Genomic DNA, 12607 nt, shown 5'->3' on the forward strand with positions numbered 1-12607 from the left:
AGGAGTGGGGTGGGCTGGTAGATAGTGCCTGATGGGTGGAGGCTACCACCCATCCCCAATTTAAGAGTGATTGGGCAGAGGGGGGAATTCTGGTGAATTTATTTGTATGAGGTTTGTCTTCATAAGGTGAAGTGTGCTAAATTGATTACTTCCTCATATTCATAGTAAGTGTGAAAAAGTGAAAGTGGGGTCATGAGAGTTGTTTAACTGAAAAATATCTCATTTGCTATGATAGAATGAGAATTCACACCTCAGAAGTTTTTTCTGAGGTGTGAATTCTCATTCTATCATAGCAAATGAGATTTTTTTTCAATTAAACAACTCTCATGACCCCACTTTCACTTTTTCACACTTTCCTTTACTATGAATAATATGAGGAAGTAATCAATTTAGCACACTTCACCTTATGAAGACAAACCTCATACAAATAAATTCACCATAATTCACCCCTCTGCCCAATCACTCTTAAATTGGGGATGGGTGGTAGCCTCCACCCATTAGGCACTATCTACCAGCCCACCCCACTCCTTTGGGGCAGATCCACTTTCTGCCCCCAATCTGCCCCAAAGACACCCAAACTTCAAAAATTCTCAAAAAATCAGCCCTCTGCCCAATCCCCCTGAAATGGGGGTGGTAGCCTCCACCCATGAGGCACTACCACCCCACCCCCACTATTTTGGGGCAGATCCACTTTCTGCCCCCAAACTGCCCCAAAGTCACTAAAACTTCAAAAATTCTCCAAAAATCAGCCCTTTGTCCAAACCCCCTGAAATTGGGGTGGTAGCCTCCACCCATTAGGCACTACCACCCCACCCCACTATTCTGCCCCAGGCCCCACTTTCTGCCCCAATATGCCCCAATCTGCCCCAAAGACATGAAATTTTCAGAAATTTACCAAAAATCAGCCCTTGGCCCAATCCCCCTGAAATTGGGGTGGTAGCTTGCACCCATTAGGCACTACCACCCCACCCCACTCCTTTTGCCCAGATCCCATGCTATGCCCCCAAACTGCCCCAAAGTCATGAAAACTTTAAAAATTCACCAAAAATCAGGATTTTGCCCAATCCCCCCGAAATTGGGGTGGTAGACTCTACCCATTGGGCACTACCACCCCACCCCAAAATTTTGCCCCTGGGACCCTTTTTACCCCCCCCGAATCGATTTGGATTAGGATTCGGATTAAATCCGAATCCGAACCGAATCAAGGGTGATTCGGGTGACCCAGATTCGGGCACAAAACAGAACAGGGGTGATTCGGTTCGGGTCCGAGCCGAATCACCCAAAATCCCGAATTGCACACCCCTAGTTAAGTCACTATTTGCTATCATTTCAAATAACTTTATTTTCATTATTTTGGCTGCACACATATCTAATGTAAAACCCAAAGAGATTCAACATAGAAATGGATCTAACCCACAAACCTGTCAAAACAATTTTTTCAGAGTTCTCTCATGACATTTATATGATGCAACGTGACAGTTTTACATTACAGTATCAGAATGAAGATCCTGTGGACTGGAACTTTTACAATTAGATTGCATTTGATTTGCCTTCAGAAAAACAATCCTGCCAGCTCATCTGCTCTCTATCCATGACAGATGTATTCTAAAACAGCAAGACTGTGAAGGATACATTCTTTAAATATGACACATTTTGCTAAACTCAGCCAATCTGTATCCTAATCTAGATATCTGTAACAGCTCAGATACGCATGGGGAGCCTTTGCAGATTTCATAATATGTTTTAATGAAGGGATCAGATCTACACACATAAGAAACAAACAGGACAGTTCCTGCCAGGGATAGGCCTTCCTGGAGTAGTAAGCAAATATTTTGTGAACACACTTCACATGAAAACCTCCCTGAATTATGAAATTCCACTTTCAAAAAGCCTCTAAACCATTATCATTCTAAAATACTTCCATAATCCTCAAGCAACAACCAGAATTGCCCCACACTTTGAAAGACTTTTCCAGATAGCAGCTTCTCCCCACAGCAAGGATAAAATGGACACGCTGAAAAGGTAGCAAATAGCATGGTAGTATTACACCACAGTCGCTATTTAGAACTCAACTATTCAAGCAGACCCTGCAAGTCTTTTGTCTGCTATTTAGACTAATAGGGATCCAAGTCATCATGGCCCTTTAGTGGCTTGCAGGTCAAAGGGGAATCAGTCTATAAACTTGATAATGAAGAAGAGCAATCCAGATCTCAGCTACTGATAAGACATCCAAACAAACTTTGAGTGTGCTAAGAAATATTTCATGTGCACAACAGGCAGCAGATGATTTTCACAAATCCTTTTGCAGCCCACTCTACATCCCATACATATGTCTCTGTGGGACCGACAGCCCTCAGGGACATATTTTCAGGAAACAGAGTGCTGCAGAGGAAAGCAGGGATTGCCAATAATCTCCCCCTGCCCCAATGCATGTGCGAAATATTTAACTGGATGTCAGCCACTGAGTCTAGGTGACTCCTGATTTAAGTACCAATACTGAGCTCTGAAACAGTAAGTCACATGTTTGAAATGGTACAGGTACTTCTTTTTGGTTTGCTTTTTATTTTACTATATTATTTATCCTTATAACACTGTAAATTGGGAAAGTATCATTTTTAGTACTTGTGGCTGGGCATGGTCTTAAACGAAGTACCATGGTTATAAATAGTCACTCGCATGTGCACTATACCAAGACAGATCTCCAGATTTGACACATACCCAGAATGTTAGATGTCACAAGTATGCTTTTAAAAAAAAAAAAACAAATTCTTTAAAAGGAGCAATGGATTCTCTCACAGAAAATGTAAATGTATTTTGTGGCAAAATAAAACATCACTTTTGAAATGACATAATTTTTGTTGAATGCTTGGTATTATTGGGAAATGGTGCTGTCCCAATAAGTGCCCACCCAACTCTCAAAAAGTCATATAGACTGGTGGTAGGACATGAATTTTTTTAAAAAAGGAGTCTTGTAGCACCTTAAAGATAACAGATTACATGGCATTAAGTTTTTGTGGACCTGAGCATATTGGAAAAACCCTGTAAAGAGTGGGGCTGAAAGATCACAAAATGCAAGTGGTGGAGTCTGTGACATGAACACAAAGCCCATCATTGAGAACACAGCGTTTATTCTTGTACCTGCATGTACGGGCCCATAAAGTTTTTACCAAGGAACAAAGAGCAATAAAGCACTGCAACCTTTAAAAGAATCAACTTACCACAGAGTCAAGAAACCTAATACAGCACTCAAGCTCCGGACGCGTCTCACAGAACTGCCGAAAGAGAAGTCTTCCTATCGGCTGCTTGTCACATAAACTGTAGTAATCTCTCTCTAGGGGAAATAAAGAGTAGAAGGGGAGGTGAATATCTGAGGAACCATTAAAAACACAATTTGGTCTGGTTGTTTTTTTTTTTTTTTGTAAGAACTTTAAAAATAACAGCATGTGGAATACAAACTGAAATGTACACAAAAACAACTCAACAGAAATGAAGACCGTGGCCAAAGCTGTGTTTTGCACCTGTGCCATGGAAGCCCAGAAATCAGTTTCAGCTTTTATTTTCTGAAGAAGGCCCATTACTAGCTCTTGCAGCTTGAAATACCTGTTGAAACCTCAGAAAGCAGATTGACAGTATGAGTGGGTTGCCCTGTTTTCAGAGATCTTCAGGGTGCCTTTATAGCCTCTTGCTCTTCTCATGACAAACAGAACAGAGGAAGCTGCTGTATACTGAGTCAAACGATTGGTCCATCTAGCTCAGTATTGTCCACACCAGAACTGCACAGCTTAAGTCCTCCTGCAAATGTTAGACTACAATTCCCATCATATCTGACTACCAGTTGCGGGGTTGTAGTTCAAAAACATCAAAACCATTGCTCTGGGAAAGCCTACCATTCTCCTGCCATTGCTTTGTGGGGTTGGGAGCCATTCTTTCTATCTATCTTTCTATCTTTCTATGTAAACTGCTTTGGAGACTTTTGTTGAAAAGTGGTATATAAATATCCATCATATTCGTACCCACTGTTGCGCCTCTACTGTTACTGCTGTTCATTGCTTCAGTATTTTTAAAGTCCCTCCTTAAAAGGTTCAAGCATAGGTATCTGCCTTATATTTTCTTCAGTGAAAACAGAAGCAAATAATTCATTTTGTTTCTCTGCTACCTCTATAACCTCCTTAAGGATGCCTTTCACTCCCTCACTATCTAACACTAACCATTTAATAGATGTCTTTAAATTCATCTTTATTGGTTACCTTGATGTTTTTAACCATATGCTCTGCAAAACCATTTTTTCATATCAGCTTACTTTTTTTGGTCAGTGTTTGTATTCCTATACTTCCATTTTCTGAAGGAAGTCTTCTTGCCTTTTAGAGCTTCCTCTACTGCGTTTGTTGGCCAGGCTGGCATCCTTGAGGATTAGGTGGTACCTTTCCTGCTTTGTGGTACACATTCTAGCTGAGCTTCTATTATTGTTATTTTAAATAACCTCCATATGTTTTGAAAATATTTGACTTTTTGACCTACTCTTTCAGCTTTCTGATTTCAGTTTGTTGATTTATAAGTTTCCTCTTTTAAAATCAAATGTTTGTGAGGGACTTTGAGAAATTTTCCACTTATACAACTATATTGTCATGGTTCCCTATCACATTCTATGCACACACACACCTCATGTGGTGGGTGGGTGGTAGTTGTGGTGGTATATGCAAAAAGCCTGAATTGGGCATCCATATAAGACAAGCTGATACATCAGGCTGTTGCTACTTTAAAATCAGGAGTGAATACCACATAATTTGTAATAGTAGGATCCTTGTGTAAAATATATTCATTCTTTAAAAAAAACACTAAGTATTAAAACTACAGACTTTGTTTCCTTACACATTCTTGGCCCAGCTTTCTTAGTAACATATGGCAATTTCTGTTATTACAGCAACAACCCACTCCTTAAACACATTTCATGGCAGACAAGTTTAACTGCACCTAGAACAAAGAACTGTAGAAGTTTGTATGGAATCCTTTTCCACCATACTTGAAGAACATTTACTTGCCTTTTGAATGCTGATTGCTAGAGGACATTATGGTCACAGTGTTTATTTTCTATTACTTACTCCCAAGTTGCTCTATTTAAGTGCAGCTATTAAAGTACAACTCTTGCCTGTCCAGACAGGCGTGATGTGGAAACCTTCCTTTTTCTGCTACATATGTTCAATTAGGGATTCAAATGTAGAGATTCCGGCAACCCTGAATGTTCTGGCAATGCTCCACTGCTTCTGTCAAACATTCTGTGAACATTTACCACAGAAGTCCTAAAACTTCTTTCTGCGGCAAAACATATTCTGGTGAAACTTTACTTAAGTTTTGTTTTCTCACGATAAAGTCTCATACTGTAAATATGATTGTGCAACAGCTTCCCAGGAAAACACACAGCATCAAACTGAGTCATTCTTGCAACAGAAATGTGTCCTCCTTGCAAGGAAATAACTTTGGAGCAAGTCTATCATGGCTTGTAGGGGAAAAAACCTCTAATACTTCCACAGAGCTACTGTGCAAACATGTCCCCTAGTCACCATCCTGTGAATTAACCCCAGCTAACTGGGCGAAGAGACACATTTTAAGGTGATGATTCTCTTAGATTTAGCGGGGAGAGAACTGTTTCTGTTCAGCCAACATAGCTACAATAATATAGCTGATAAGCTATCATTTCAGCACCTTGGGAGTGACCAGCAACAATGAAGTGAAGCCAGCCAGCGTGAAGAGCTTGAGCTATAAGCAGATACGAGGGCAGAGCGCACAGCAGGTGAAGTCAACACAAGGGGACAAGGGCCAGCACCTGGGCTCATTGAAACACGAGATAGGGCTAGCAAAGGAGAGGAGCAATGTCAGCACCAGCTCCAAGCGTGGGGATGGAGCCAGCAAGGGAGAAGCAGCAACATGATGCCTTTACTTCTAGTGGCACAAGGCAAGAGCAACACATCTGCTGTACTGGTAAAGAGCATAAACAGAGGGTAGCCTGAGCGTGACCACATGCCCAGTGGGCATTCCTCTTTTCCAGGGATGTAGCTACAACTGAACAAGTGTCCCGGGGTCCCTGAGCAATGTTCCCTATAATAGGGATTCCCAGATGCTGCTGACTACAACTCCAAGCATTCCCAGTTGCTTAGAGATTAAGGAGCTGTAGTCAACAAAATCAGAGAATCCCAGTTACACTTATATATTTATTTAACGTATTTCAGACCACCCAAAACTCACGTCTCTGGGCAGTTTATAATAGGGATGTGCAAACTGATTCGGGTACAAATTGATTTGTACCCGAATCTAGCTGACGCGGGTGATTCGGAGACAAAACAAATGACCTCTGTGGTCCATTGGCTAGATTCGGGTACAAATCTAATCACGCCTGATTCAATTCGAATCGATTCAAGTTTCAGATCCCTCCTATTAATTCCCCCAGATTCCCAGCTTTCATTTTTTGAAAAAAGCTAAGCTCTAGCCCTTATAGAAGTGGAGTTATGGAGCAAAATGTGTGGTCACTATTTTTCAAGTGTTTGGATTCTTTGGTGTATAATAACTTTCACTCAATGAATCCTTATGAGGCTTCATTACACACCTTCATTTCTTCTATTCATTTTGACTGTTTTTTCGACAATGCCAGCTGTCAACTGCCATGTGCCAACTGCACCCCACTCCCACCCGCAAGGCAGTGGGGTACTACTCAGTTTAAGTTAAGTGCCTAATGGGTAGAGGCTACCACCCAAATTGCAGAGGAATTGGGCAAAAGGCTGATTTTTGGTGAATTGTTGATGTTTTAGTGTCTTTGTAGCAGATTTGGGGCATAAAATGGGATCTGGAGTGGAAGAGTGGGGTGGGGTGGTAGTGCCTAATGGGTGGAGGCTACCACCCAAATTGCAGGGGGATTGGGCAAAGGGCTGATTTTTGGTGAATTGTCTTTAAGGTTTTCCCCCATAAGGTATAATGGATCCGAATTGAAACACAAAAAATCCGAATTGCACACCCCTAATTTACAACAAGCAAACAAAAAGTTAAAATATTAGTTAAAACAAAATAAATGCTATCGTAAAAGTTAAAACATTACAACTCAAATTCTAAAACAACATTTTAAAACGCTGCTAAACTGTTAAAACAATATTTAATTAAAATCTGGGTGAATAGGTGAATCTTTTAAAAATTGCCAGAGATGGGGAAGCGCTTATTGCAGCAGGGAGCGCATTCCAAAAAAGTTCTGGGGCAGCAGCAGAAAAGGCCCGTCCCCAAGTAGCCACCAAACGAGCTGGTGGCAACTGCAGACGGACCTGTCCTGATTATCTCAATCAGCGGTGGGGTTCATAACAAAGAAGATGTTCTCTTAAATACCCAGGGCCCAAGCCGAACACTTGCCCTGAGAGAGGAGGAACCTACCATCTGGTTGACAGCTTGCTCTTTTCTCTCTCCCTTGTGCCGCCCTGAACCGTCTGTGTGTGTGTGTGTGTGTGTGTGTGTGTGTGTGTGTGTGTGTGTGCAGGGGCCTGCCTTCACCTTTTAACTCCAACTTTGCTGTGCCCTTGCTCTTTTTCCTAGCAGCAGCCCCAACCTGCATTATGTATCTTCTCCCTTAAGGGGAACGTCGATGACACAGCTATAGAGATGATCTCCTTGTCTAAAATGGTTCATTGAACTGTGACCATAATGATATGGCCAAAAATGTGTGTCTTTTTAAAAAACAAAAACAATAAAAGTAACAAGGCCCAAAATAATAAACTTGGATAAATCCAAGAACATGCACAATACCCTTAGATCATACAGTTCTTGGCAACATGAATCTATGAGAACAGGATGAACTCAATGGTAAAATAATATATAGTATTATTATTCCATGTGGCATAAAATAGTTCTAAGACCTAAATCCTACAAGACTGAGGAACTTTGCTAATGTAGTTTGGTCTTGGGGCAATGCAGAACTGCCACAAAACATCTTATTGATGTACTGGGCAACATATTTTTGAAGTATTAAGTGAACACAAAACGCAAAGAGAATTTTCCAGTGATACATCACAACCCAAGTGGTATAAGATACAACCAAATTATTCGCATTCTTTAACTTGAACTTTATCAGTCCTGAAAAGTGTGTGTGTGGCGGGGCGGGGGGGATGGACAAATGGACAACTAGAGAGTCAGAAGCCTGCCTTGGAATCCATTATGTTGTTCTCTGCACAGATGCCAATAAAAACAGCAGTTCTGATTTGAAGGTTTAACAAATACAGAAAATGCTCTATCTTTCCTTAGATAGAGTAAGTTTATTTTAAGATTACAGGAAAACATTGTCACATATAGCTAGGTTTCAAATACACCTGGCCTACAATAAATCATATCTCACATTGTGAACCTCCCAGAGACTTCCATATGGGGCCGTATAAAAGCATGTTAAATAAATAAATAAATAAATAATAAATTCTCTTTGAAAGCCACCCATCTTGAGCAATCACTCTCGCCATCTTTCACTCCACTGCCAAGAGAAGAGCCAACCCTACAGTGCATTCAAAATGGCAAGAAATCAGATCAAGTGCACCCATATTGGATGCATGGATATCCTGCATTCTGTCTGGAAGTATCATGGATAACTATGCCTAGAATGATTATGCCATCCTGATACAGGCCAACTAACTCAAAAAAGTTATTAATGACCTTGTGTTACAAGCACTAGTTTTTGTTCAGTCTAGATGAATATTTCTACTTTCTTTCTTGTTTGGGCTCAAGAACATCACCAGTGCTTTAATATTTGTGCTCAATCAGGTGAATAGTCAGCACATCAATATGAAATAAATTGCCTTTTAAAAGCTGAATAACTTTGCCTACCTGTGAAAGAAGGTATTAGGAAAATAATTCTAGCAGAAGTACTACTAGATAGTATCCACAGCACCTTTTTTGCAGCCAAATTACAAATGCAATTGCAGTTATCTTTACACAAAGGCAATAAAGAGTTTACACTAATCCACCTTGATTTAAAAGAAGATGAAAGTGTTTCCCATCAAAAGCTTCTTTGTAGACTTTTCAAAAAGGGGCTGACAAATTGTGCTAGCTGCATCACTAGCACTGCACGTGTAACCAATGGATTTTAGTTTAATATGCAAAACTAGAACATGGACTATTGTGGGTGGTATTGGGGGCAATGGAAAAAAAGAGGTAAGAGTTTCATTTCTTATCATAATAGTGTTTAAGTACAAAAGTTCATCCTGGTATTCAGTTTAAAAAGGGGCCCAGATGAGCTTACTTTCAGCCTCCAACATTCTCTTATATATACACACAGACTTTGTGGCCAGAATCTGAAGAGCTATTTTGGGCAGGTTCAAAGGGCTTGTGCCCATCCAATGGAACTTTTATTGAACAGCAGCTCCCAATTGCCATAGCACGGCTGCTGAAAGTCCCCTCTGTGTTGAAAGAGGTTGCCATGGGGTAGGGAGGACAGCTGTTCTCTCTTCCTTGAGTACACAGAACTTGTTATAACAGTTCTTTGAATCATCTAGCCTTATACCAGGCTTATAATAAAGACAAGGAATGAAATGAACAAATGTAGTTTACCTTTTTTGTACAACTGTCACAGAACCCTAATCTACCGTGCCTCTCTCATCACTACTGACAAAGTATATTACTACTATTTACCATATTCACCCGAATAAAAAAGGACTCTGAATTTAAAATGAGACCCTTAAAAACAGTAGTTAAATATAGTTTATACCTATATTTTGTCTACCCATGTGGTTTTCTTGGTAAAATACAGAAGCAGTTTACCATTGCCTTCTCTCGCGCAGTATGAAAGGATGCCTTTGTCGTTGTCACTGAAGTGATCGTCCACCTCCAGCACCTTCCTATATCACTGCTGCCCAGTATAAATGCCTGCTTGCCTTAGCTGGGTAAGCTGGGATGACCTTCTCACTTTGGGTGACTCTACTGGGAGTATACCTCCCGGCATACTTCACTCATCTCTCCCAGGAGCACACACACACATCCCGCCACAATGAGGCAGCATAGCAGGACTGGGGGTGGTAGTGGAGATCATTCTGGAGATAATCTATCTATGTGGTCGCTAAGAGTCGACATCAACTTCAAGGCACTTAATCAATCGATACCTATATTTACCCAAACGGAAGACCCCAAATTTAAGATGACCCCCTGATTTCTAACATAAAAGAACTTGGAAAAGGTCAACTCAGGTAAAGACAGTAGGTGAGACCCATGATTGGCAGGGCAAAGACATTTTTGTGTAGATTACACTTATAGGAAAGTTCAAGGAATCAAATATATGTAATAGAATGTTTTATTAATGTACTTACAAAAGAAGTAAAACAACAGTTTGAAATGTGTAAGATTTCAACTTCAAATATTATTCATTTTCTTAAATAATACCATATATGGTACATTGGAATCATAGTAAATTTGAATCTGAGAAAGATCTTCTGCTTCTCTTGGGCCAGAGGTTCTCTTACCCCTTGACTTCGGGGCTGAGGTCCAGGACCTCCACAGCCCCTGGGCGTCCCCAAATCCTCTTTCTGGGTGGTGTGGTTCTGGGTGGTGTGGTCGCCAGGCTGAGCATGATGATGCTTAATTTGCACTGGCGGGGGGGCGGGGGGCAGGCGGGCTCCAAAGGTCTTTAGGTCCAGGCTCCAAAATTACCTAGGTGCACTTTTGTCTTGGGCATGATGTCATTTTGGAATCATTGATCTGACTAACTGTTAAATTAACCGTTTAAATGTGATTATATTCAGAATTTCTTCTAAAAATACCAACAAATTTAAACCTTTCAGCAAGCATATTCTGGTGTAAAAAGTAGCGCTTTCAGATAAATTCAGTGCCAGGATTGTGTATGCAAAATTTGGTATCTACAGGTCATCAGGAAGTATAACTTTATTTCATACAAATCAACCAACCAAATTCTTCAAAATATATAATAGATCAAAGTGCCCTACAGGATGGGTAGTTTGAAATCCCTTTTTGGCCCTCTTGTAGCTTTTTCAGGGTACTGTTTGATGTGTTATAAAACCCCTTGCTGTACCAAAAGTGTACAAAGGAACTGAATGAATCAATCAATAGAGCTGATGCAGTGGAATGACTGAGCTACAGAAAGTCTCCAGTTAAAATCTAACCTCCGCAATAAGCTCACCAAATGGTGTCACTAAAAACTCACCAAATGGCGCCATGAACTCACCAAACCCTTCCCTCAGTCTCAGCTCGCCACCCTCAATGTTGGAATACTAATACTGACTTATCTTATAGGGTTGTTGTAAAGATTACCAAGTGACAATTCATGTGAAGTGCTTTGAATTATTGAAGGCATTATACGAAGTATCTTATTTTATTATTTTTAACATATTTAACAAATCCATTATATCCTTATATCCATTTCCAAAAGAGCTGGAAATGTTGTTATCCTTATGGATGCATAACCAGAGCACCTGCAGGAAGGTGCCAGCACACTTGGGATAATCCACAGGTGTCTCACTTCCACCAACATCTGAAGGGAAAAAACTCTAAGGGGGGGAAACTCCATCACTGTAATGTAGTGGAGTGGAATGTTTGTGTACTCAGAGAGCAGTTGACAAACAGCCAGGGTGGGCAAGAGTGAGGGGGGGGGACATTTCTCTGCTAGAAGAATATTCCCTCCACAGCCCCTTCTGCTTCTAAGGGGGGAAATGCCTAAAACCTTCACCAGGTTCAGGCACAGGCTCAGGTAACACATGCACATCAGAGCTATATAGTACAACAATTTGTTGCAGATCCAAACGGTACTTATTATTAACTATAAAAAGCTTGTCTGAGCAGACACCATGATATGGGAGGGGTGCAAGATCCCTTGCCTGTACCCCAGGAAAAGCACATCTACAATAATGCTTCACGGAGCTGAATTGCACTTAAAATTATTCTGTCTCTCTGCAGTTGTGTACTTTACATTAAAAAGTGTACTTTACATTCAACTGTTAGTCAACAGTCTTTGCTCCTCACTTGTTATGCACATCCATGCTATGGATGGCTAACCCAACTAATTCTCCTGTCTAACATTGTTATTTCTCTTTTCATTTTCTAGAGATTGGAAGCCATAAGCATTGCCTTGAAGACTAGGCTACATATTATGTACTGTGCCAGTACAGCACAGGTGCGGAAAGCAAATTTGAAAAGCAGTCTTTGTGAAGAAGCTACCAGTAATAAATGCTGTAACATCTGCCATTAAATACCTCATCCATTTTCATTTTTATTTCAGTTACACACTGAAGTCTATTAGGCCACTTGAAGAGTTAATCGTTTGCCAAATTTCTTATATTAAACTGCAGCAATTTCCAGTTAGCAGCATAGTAAAAAGAAAGAGCTTTTTTCCTTTTCCTTTTTGGTCCGTTAACACTTGCATAATTCAAAGCTGTCTAGACCTAGTATAGTACAGCTCCAGCCTGGAGCACATTTTTATGCCTGAGTTATTTCCCCCTTGAATGCAGGATTTTATAATGGAAACTCTGACAGATTCTTAACTAAGCCCCTAGAGTGGGCGCAGCTTTGATGCATATGACGTAGGCCTAATTAATTAAAAATATAGATGCAATCAAGATTGTGACAACTGAATTCTTTTAAACTGGTA

The 12607-nt window shown here is 40.5% G+C and overlaps 1 protein-coding gene across 3 annotated transcripts in view; it reads right to left on the reverse strand.

Moving 5' to 3' along the window:
* The window catches only part of GRK5 (G protein-coupled receptor kinase 5), a 252331-nt gene that overhangs the window by 112370 nt on the left and 127354 nt on the right, over positions 1 to 12607 (reverse strand). For all 3 annotated transcript variants that reach the window (XM_053309322.1, XM_053309324.1, XM_053309323.1), the window contains exon 3: positions 3219 to 3331. In XM_053309322.1, coding sequence (XP_053165297.1) covers positions 3219 to 3331 — 113 coding nt within the window. The remainder of the gene's footprint in view (positions 1 to 3218; positions 3332 to 12607) is intronic.

The sequence above is a fragment of the Hemicordylus capensis genome, chromosome 3 (assembly GCF_027244095.1).
Source record: "Hemicordylus capensis ecotype Gifberg chromosome 3, rHemCap1.1.pri, whole genome shotgun sequence".
In the NCBI taxonomy this organism is placed as follows: Eukaryota; Metazoa; Chordata; class Lepidosauria; order Squamata; family Cordylidae; genus Hemicordylus; species Hemicordylus capensis.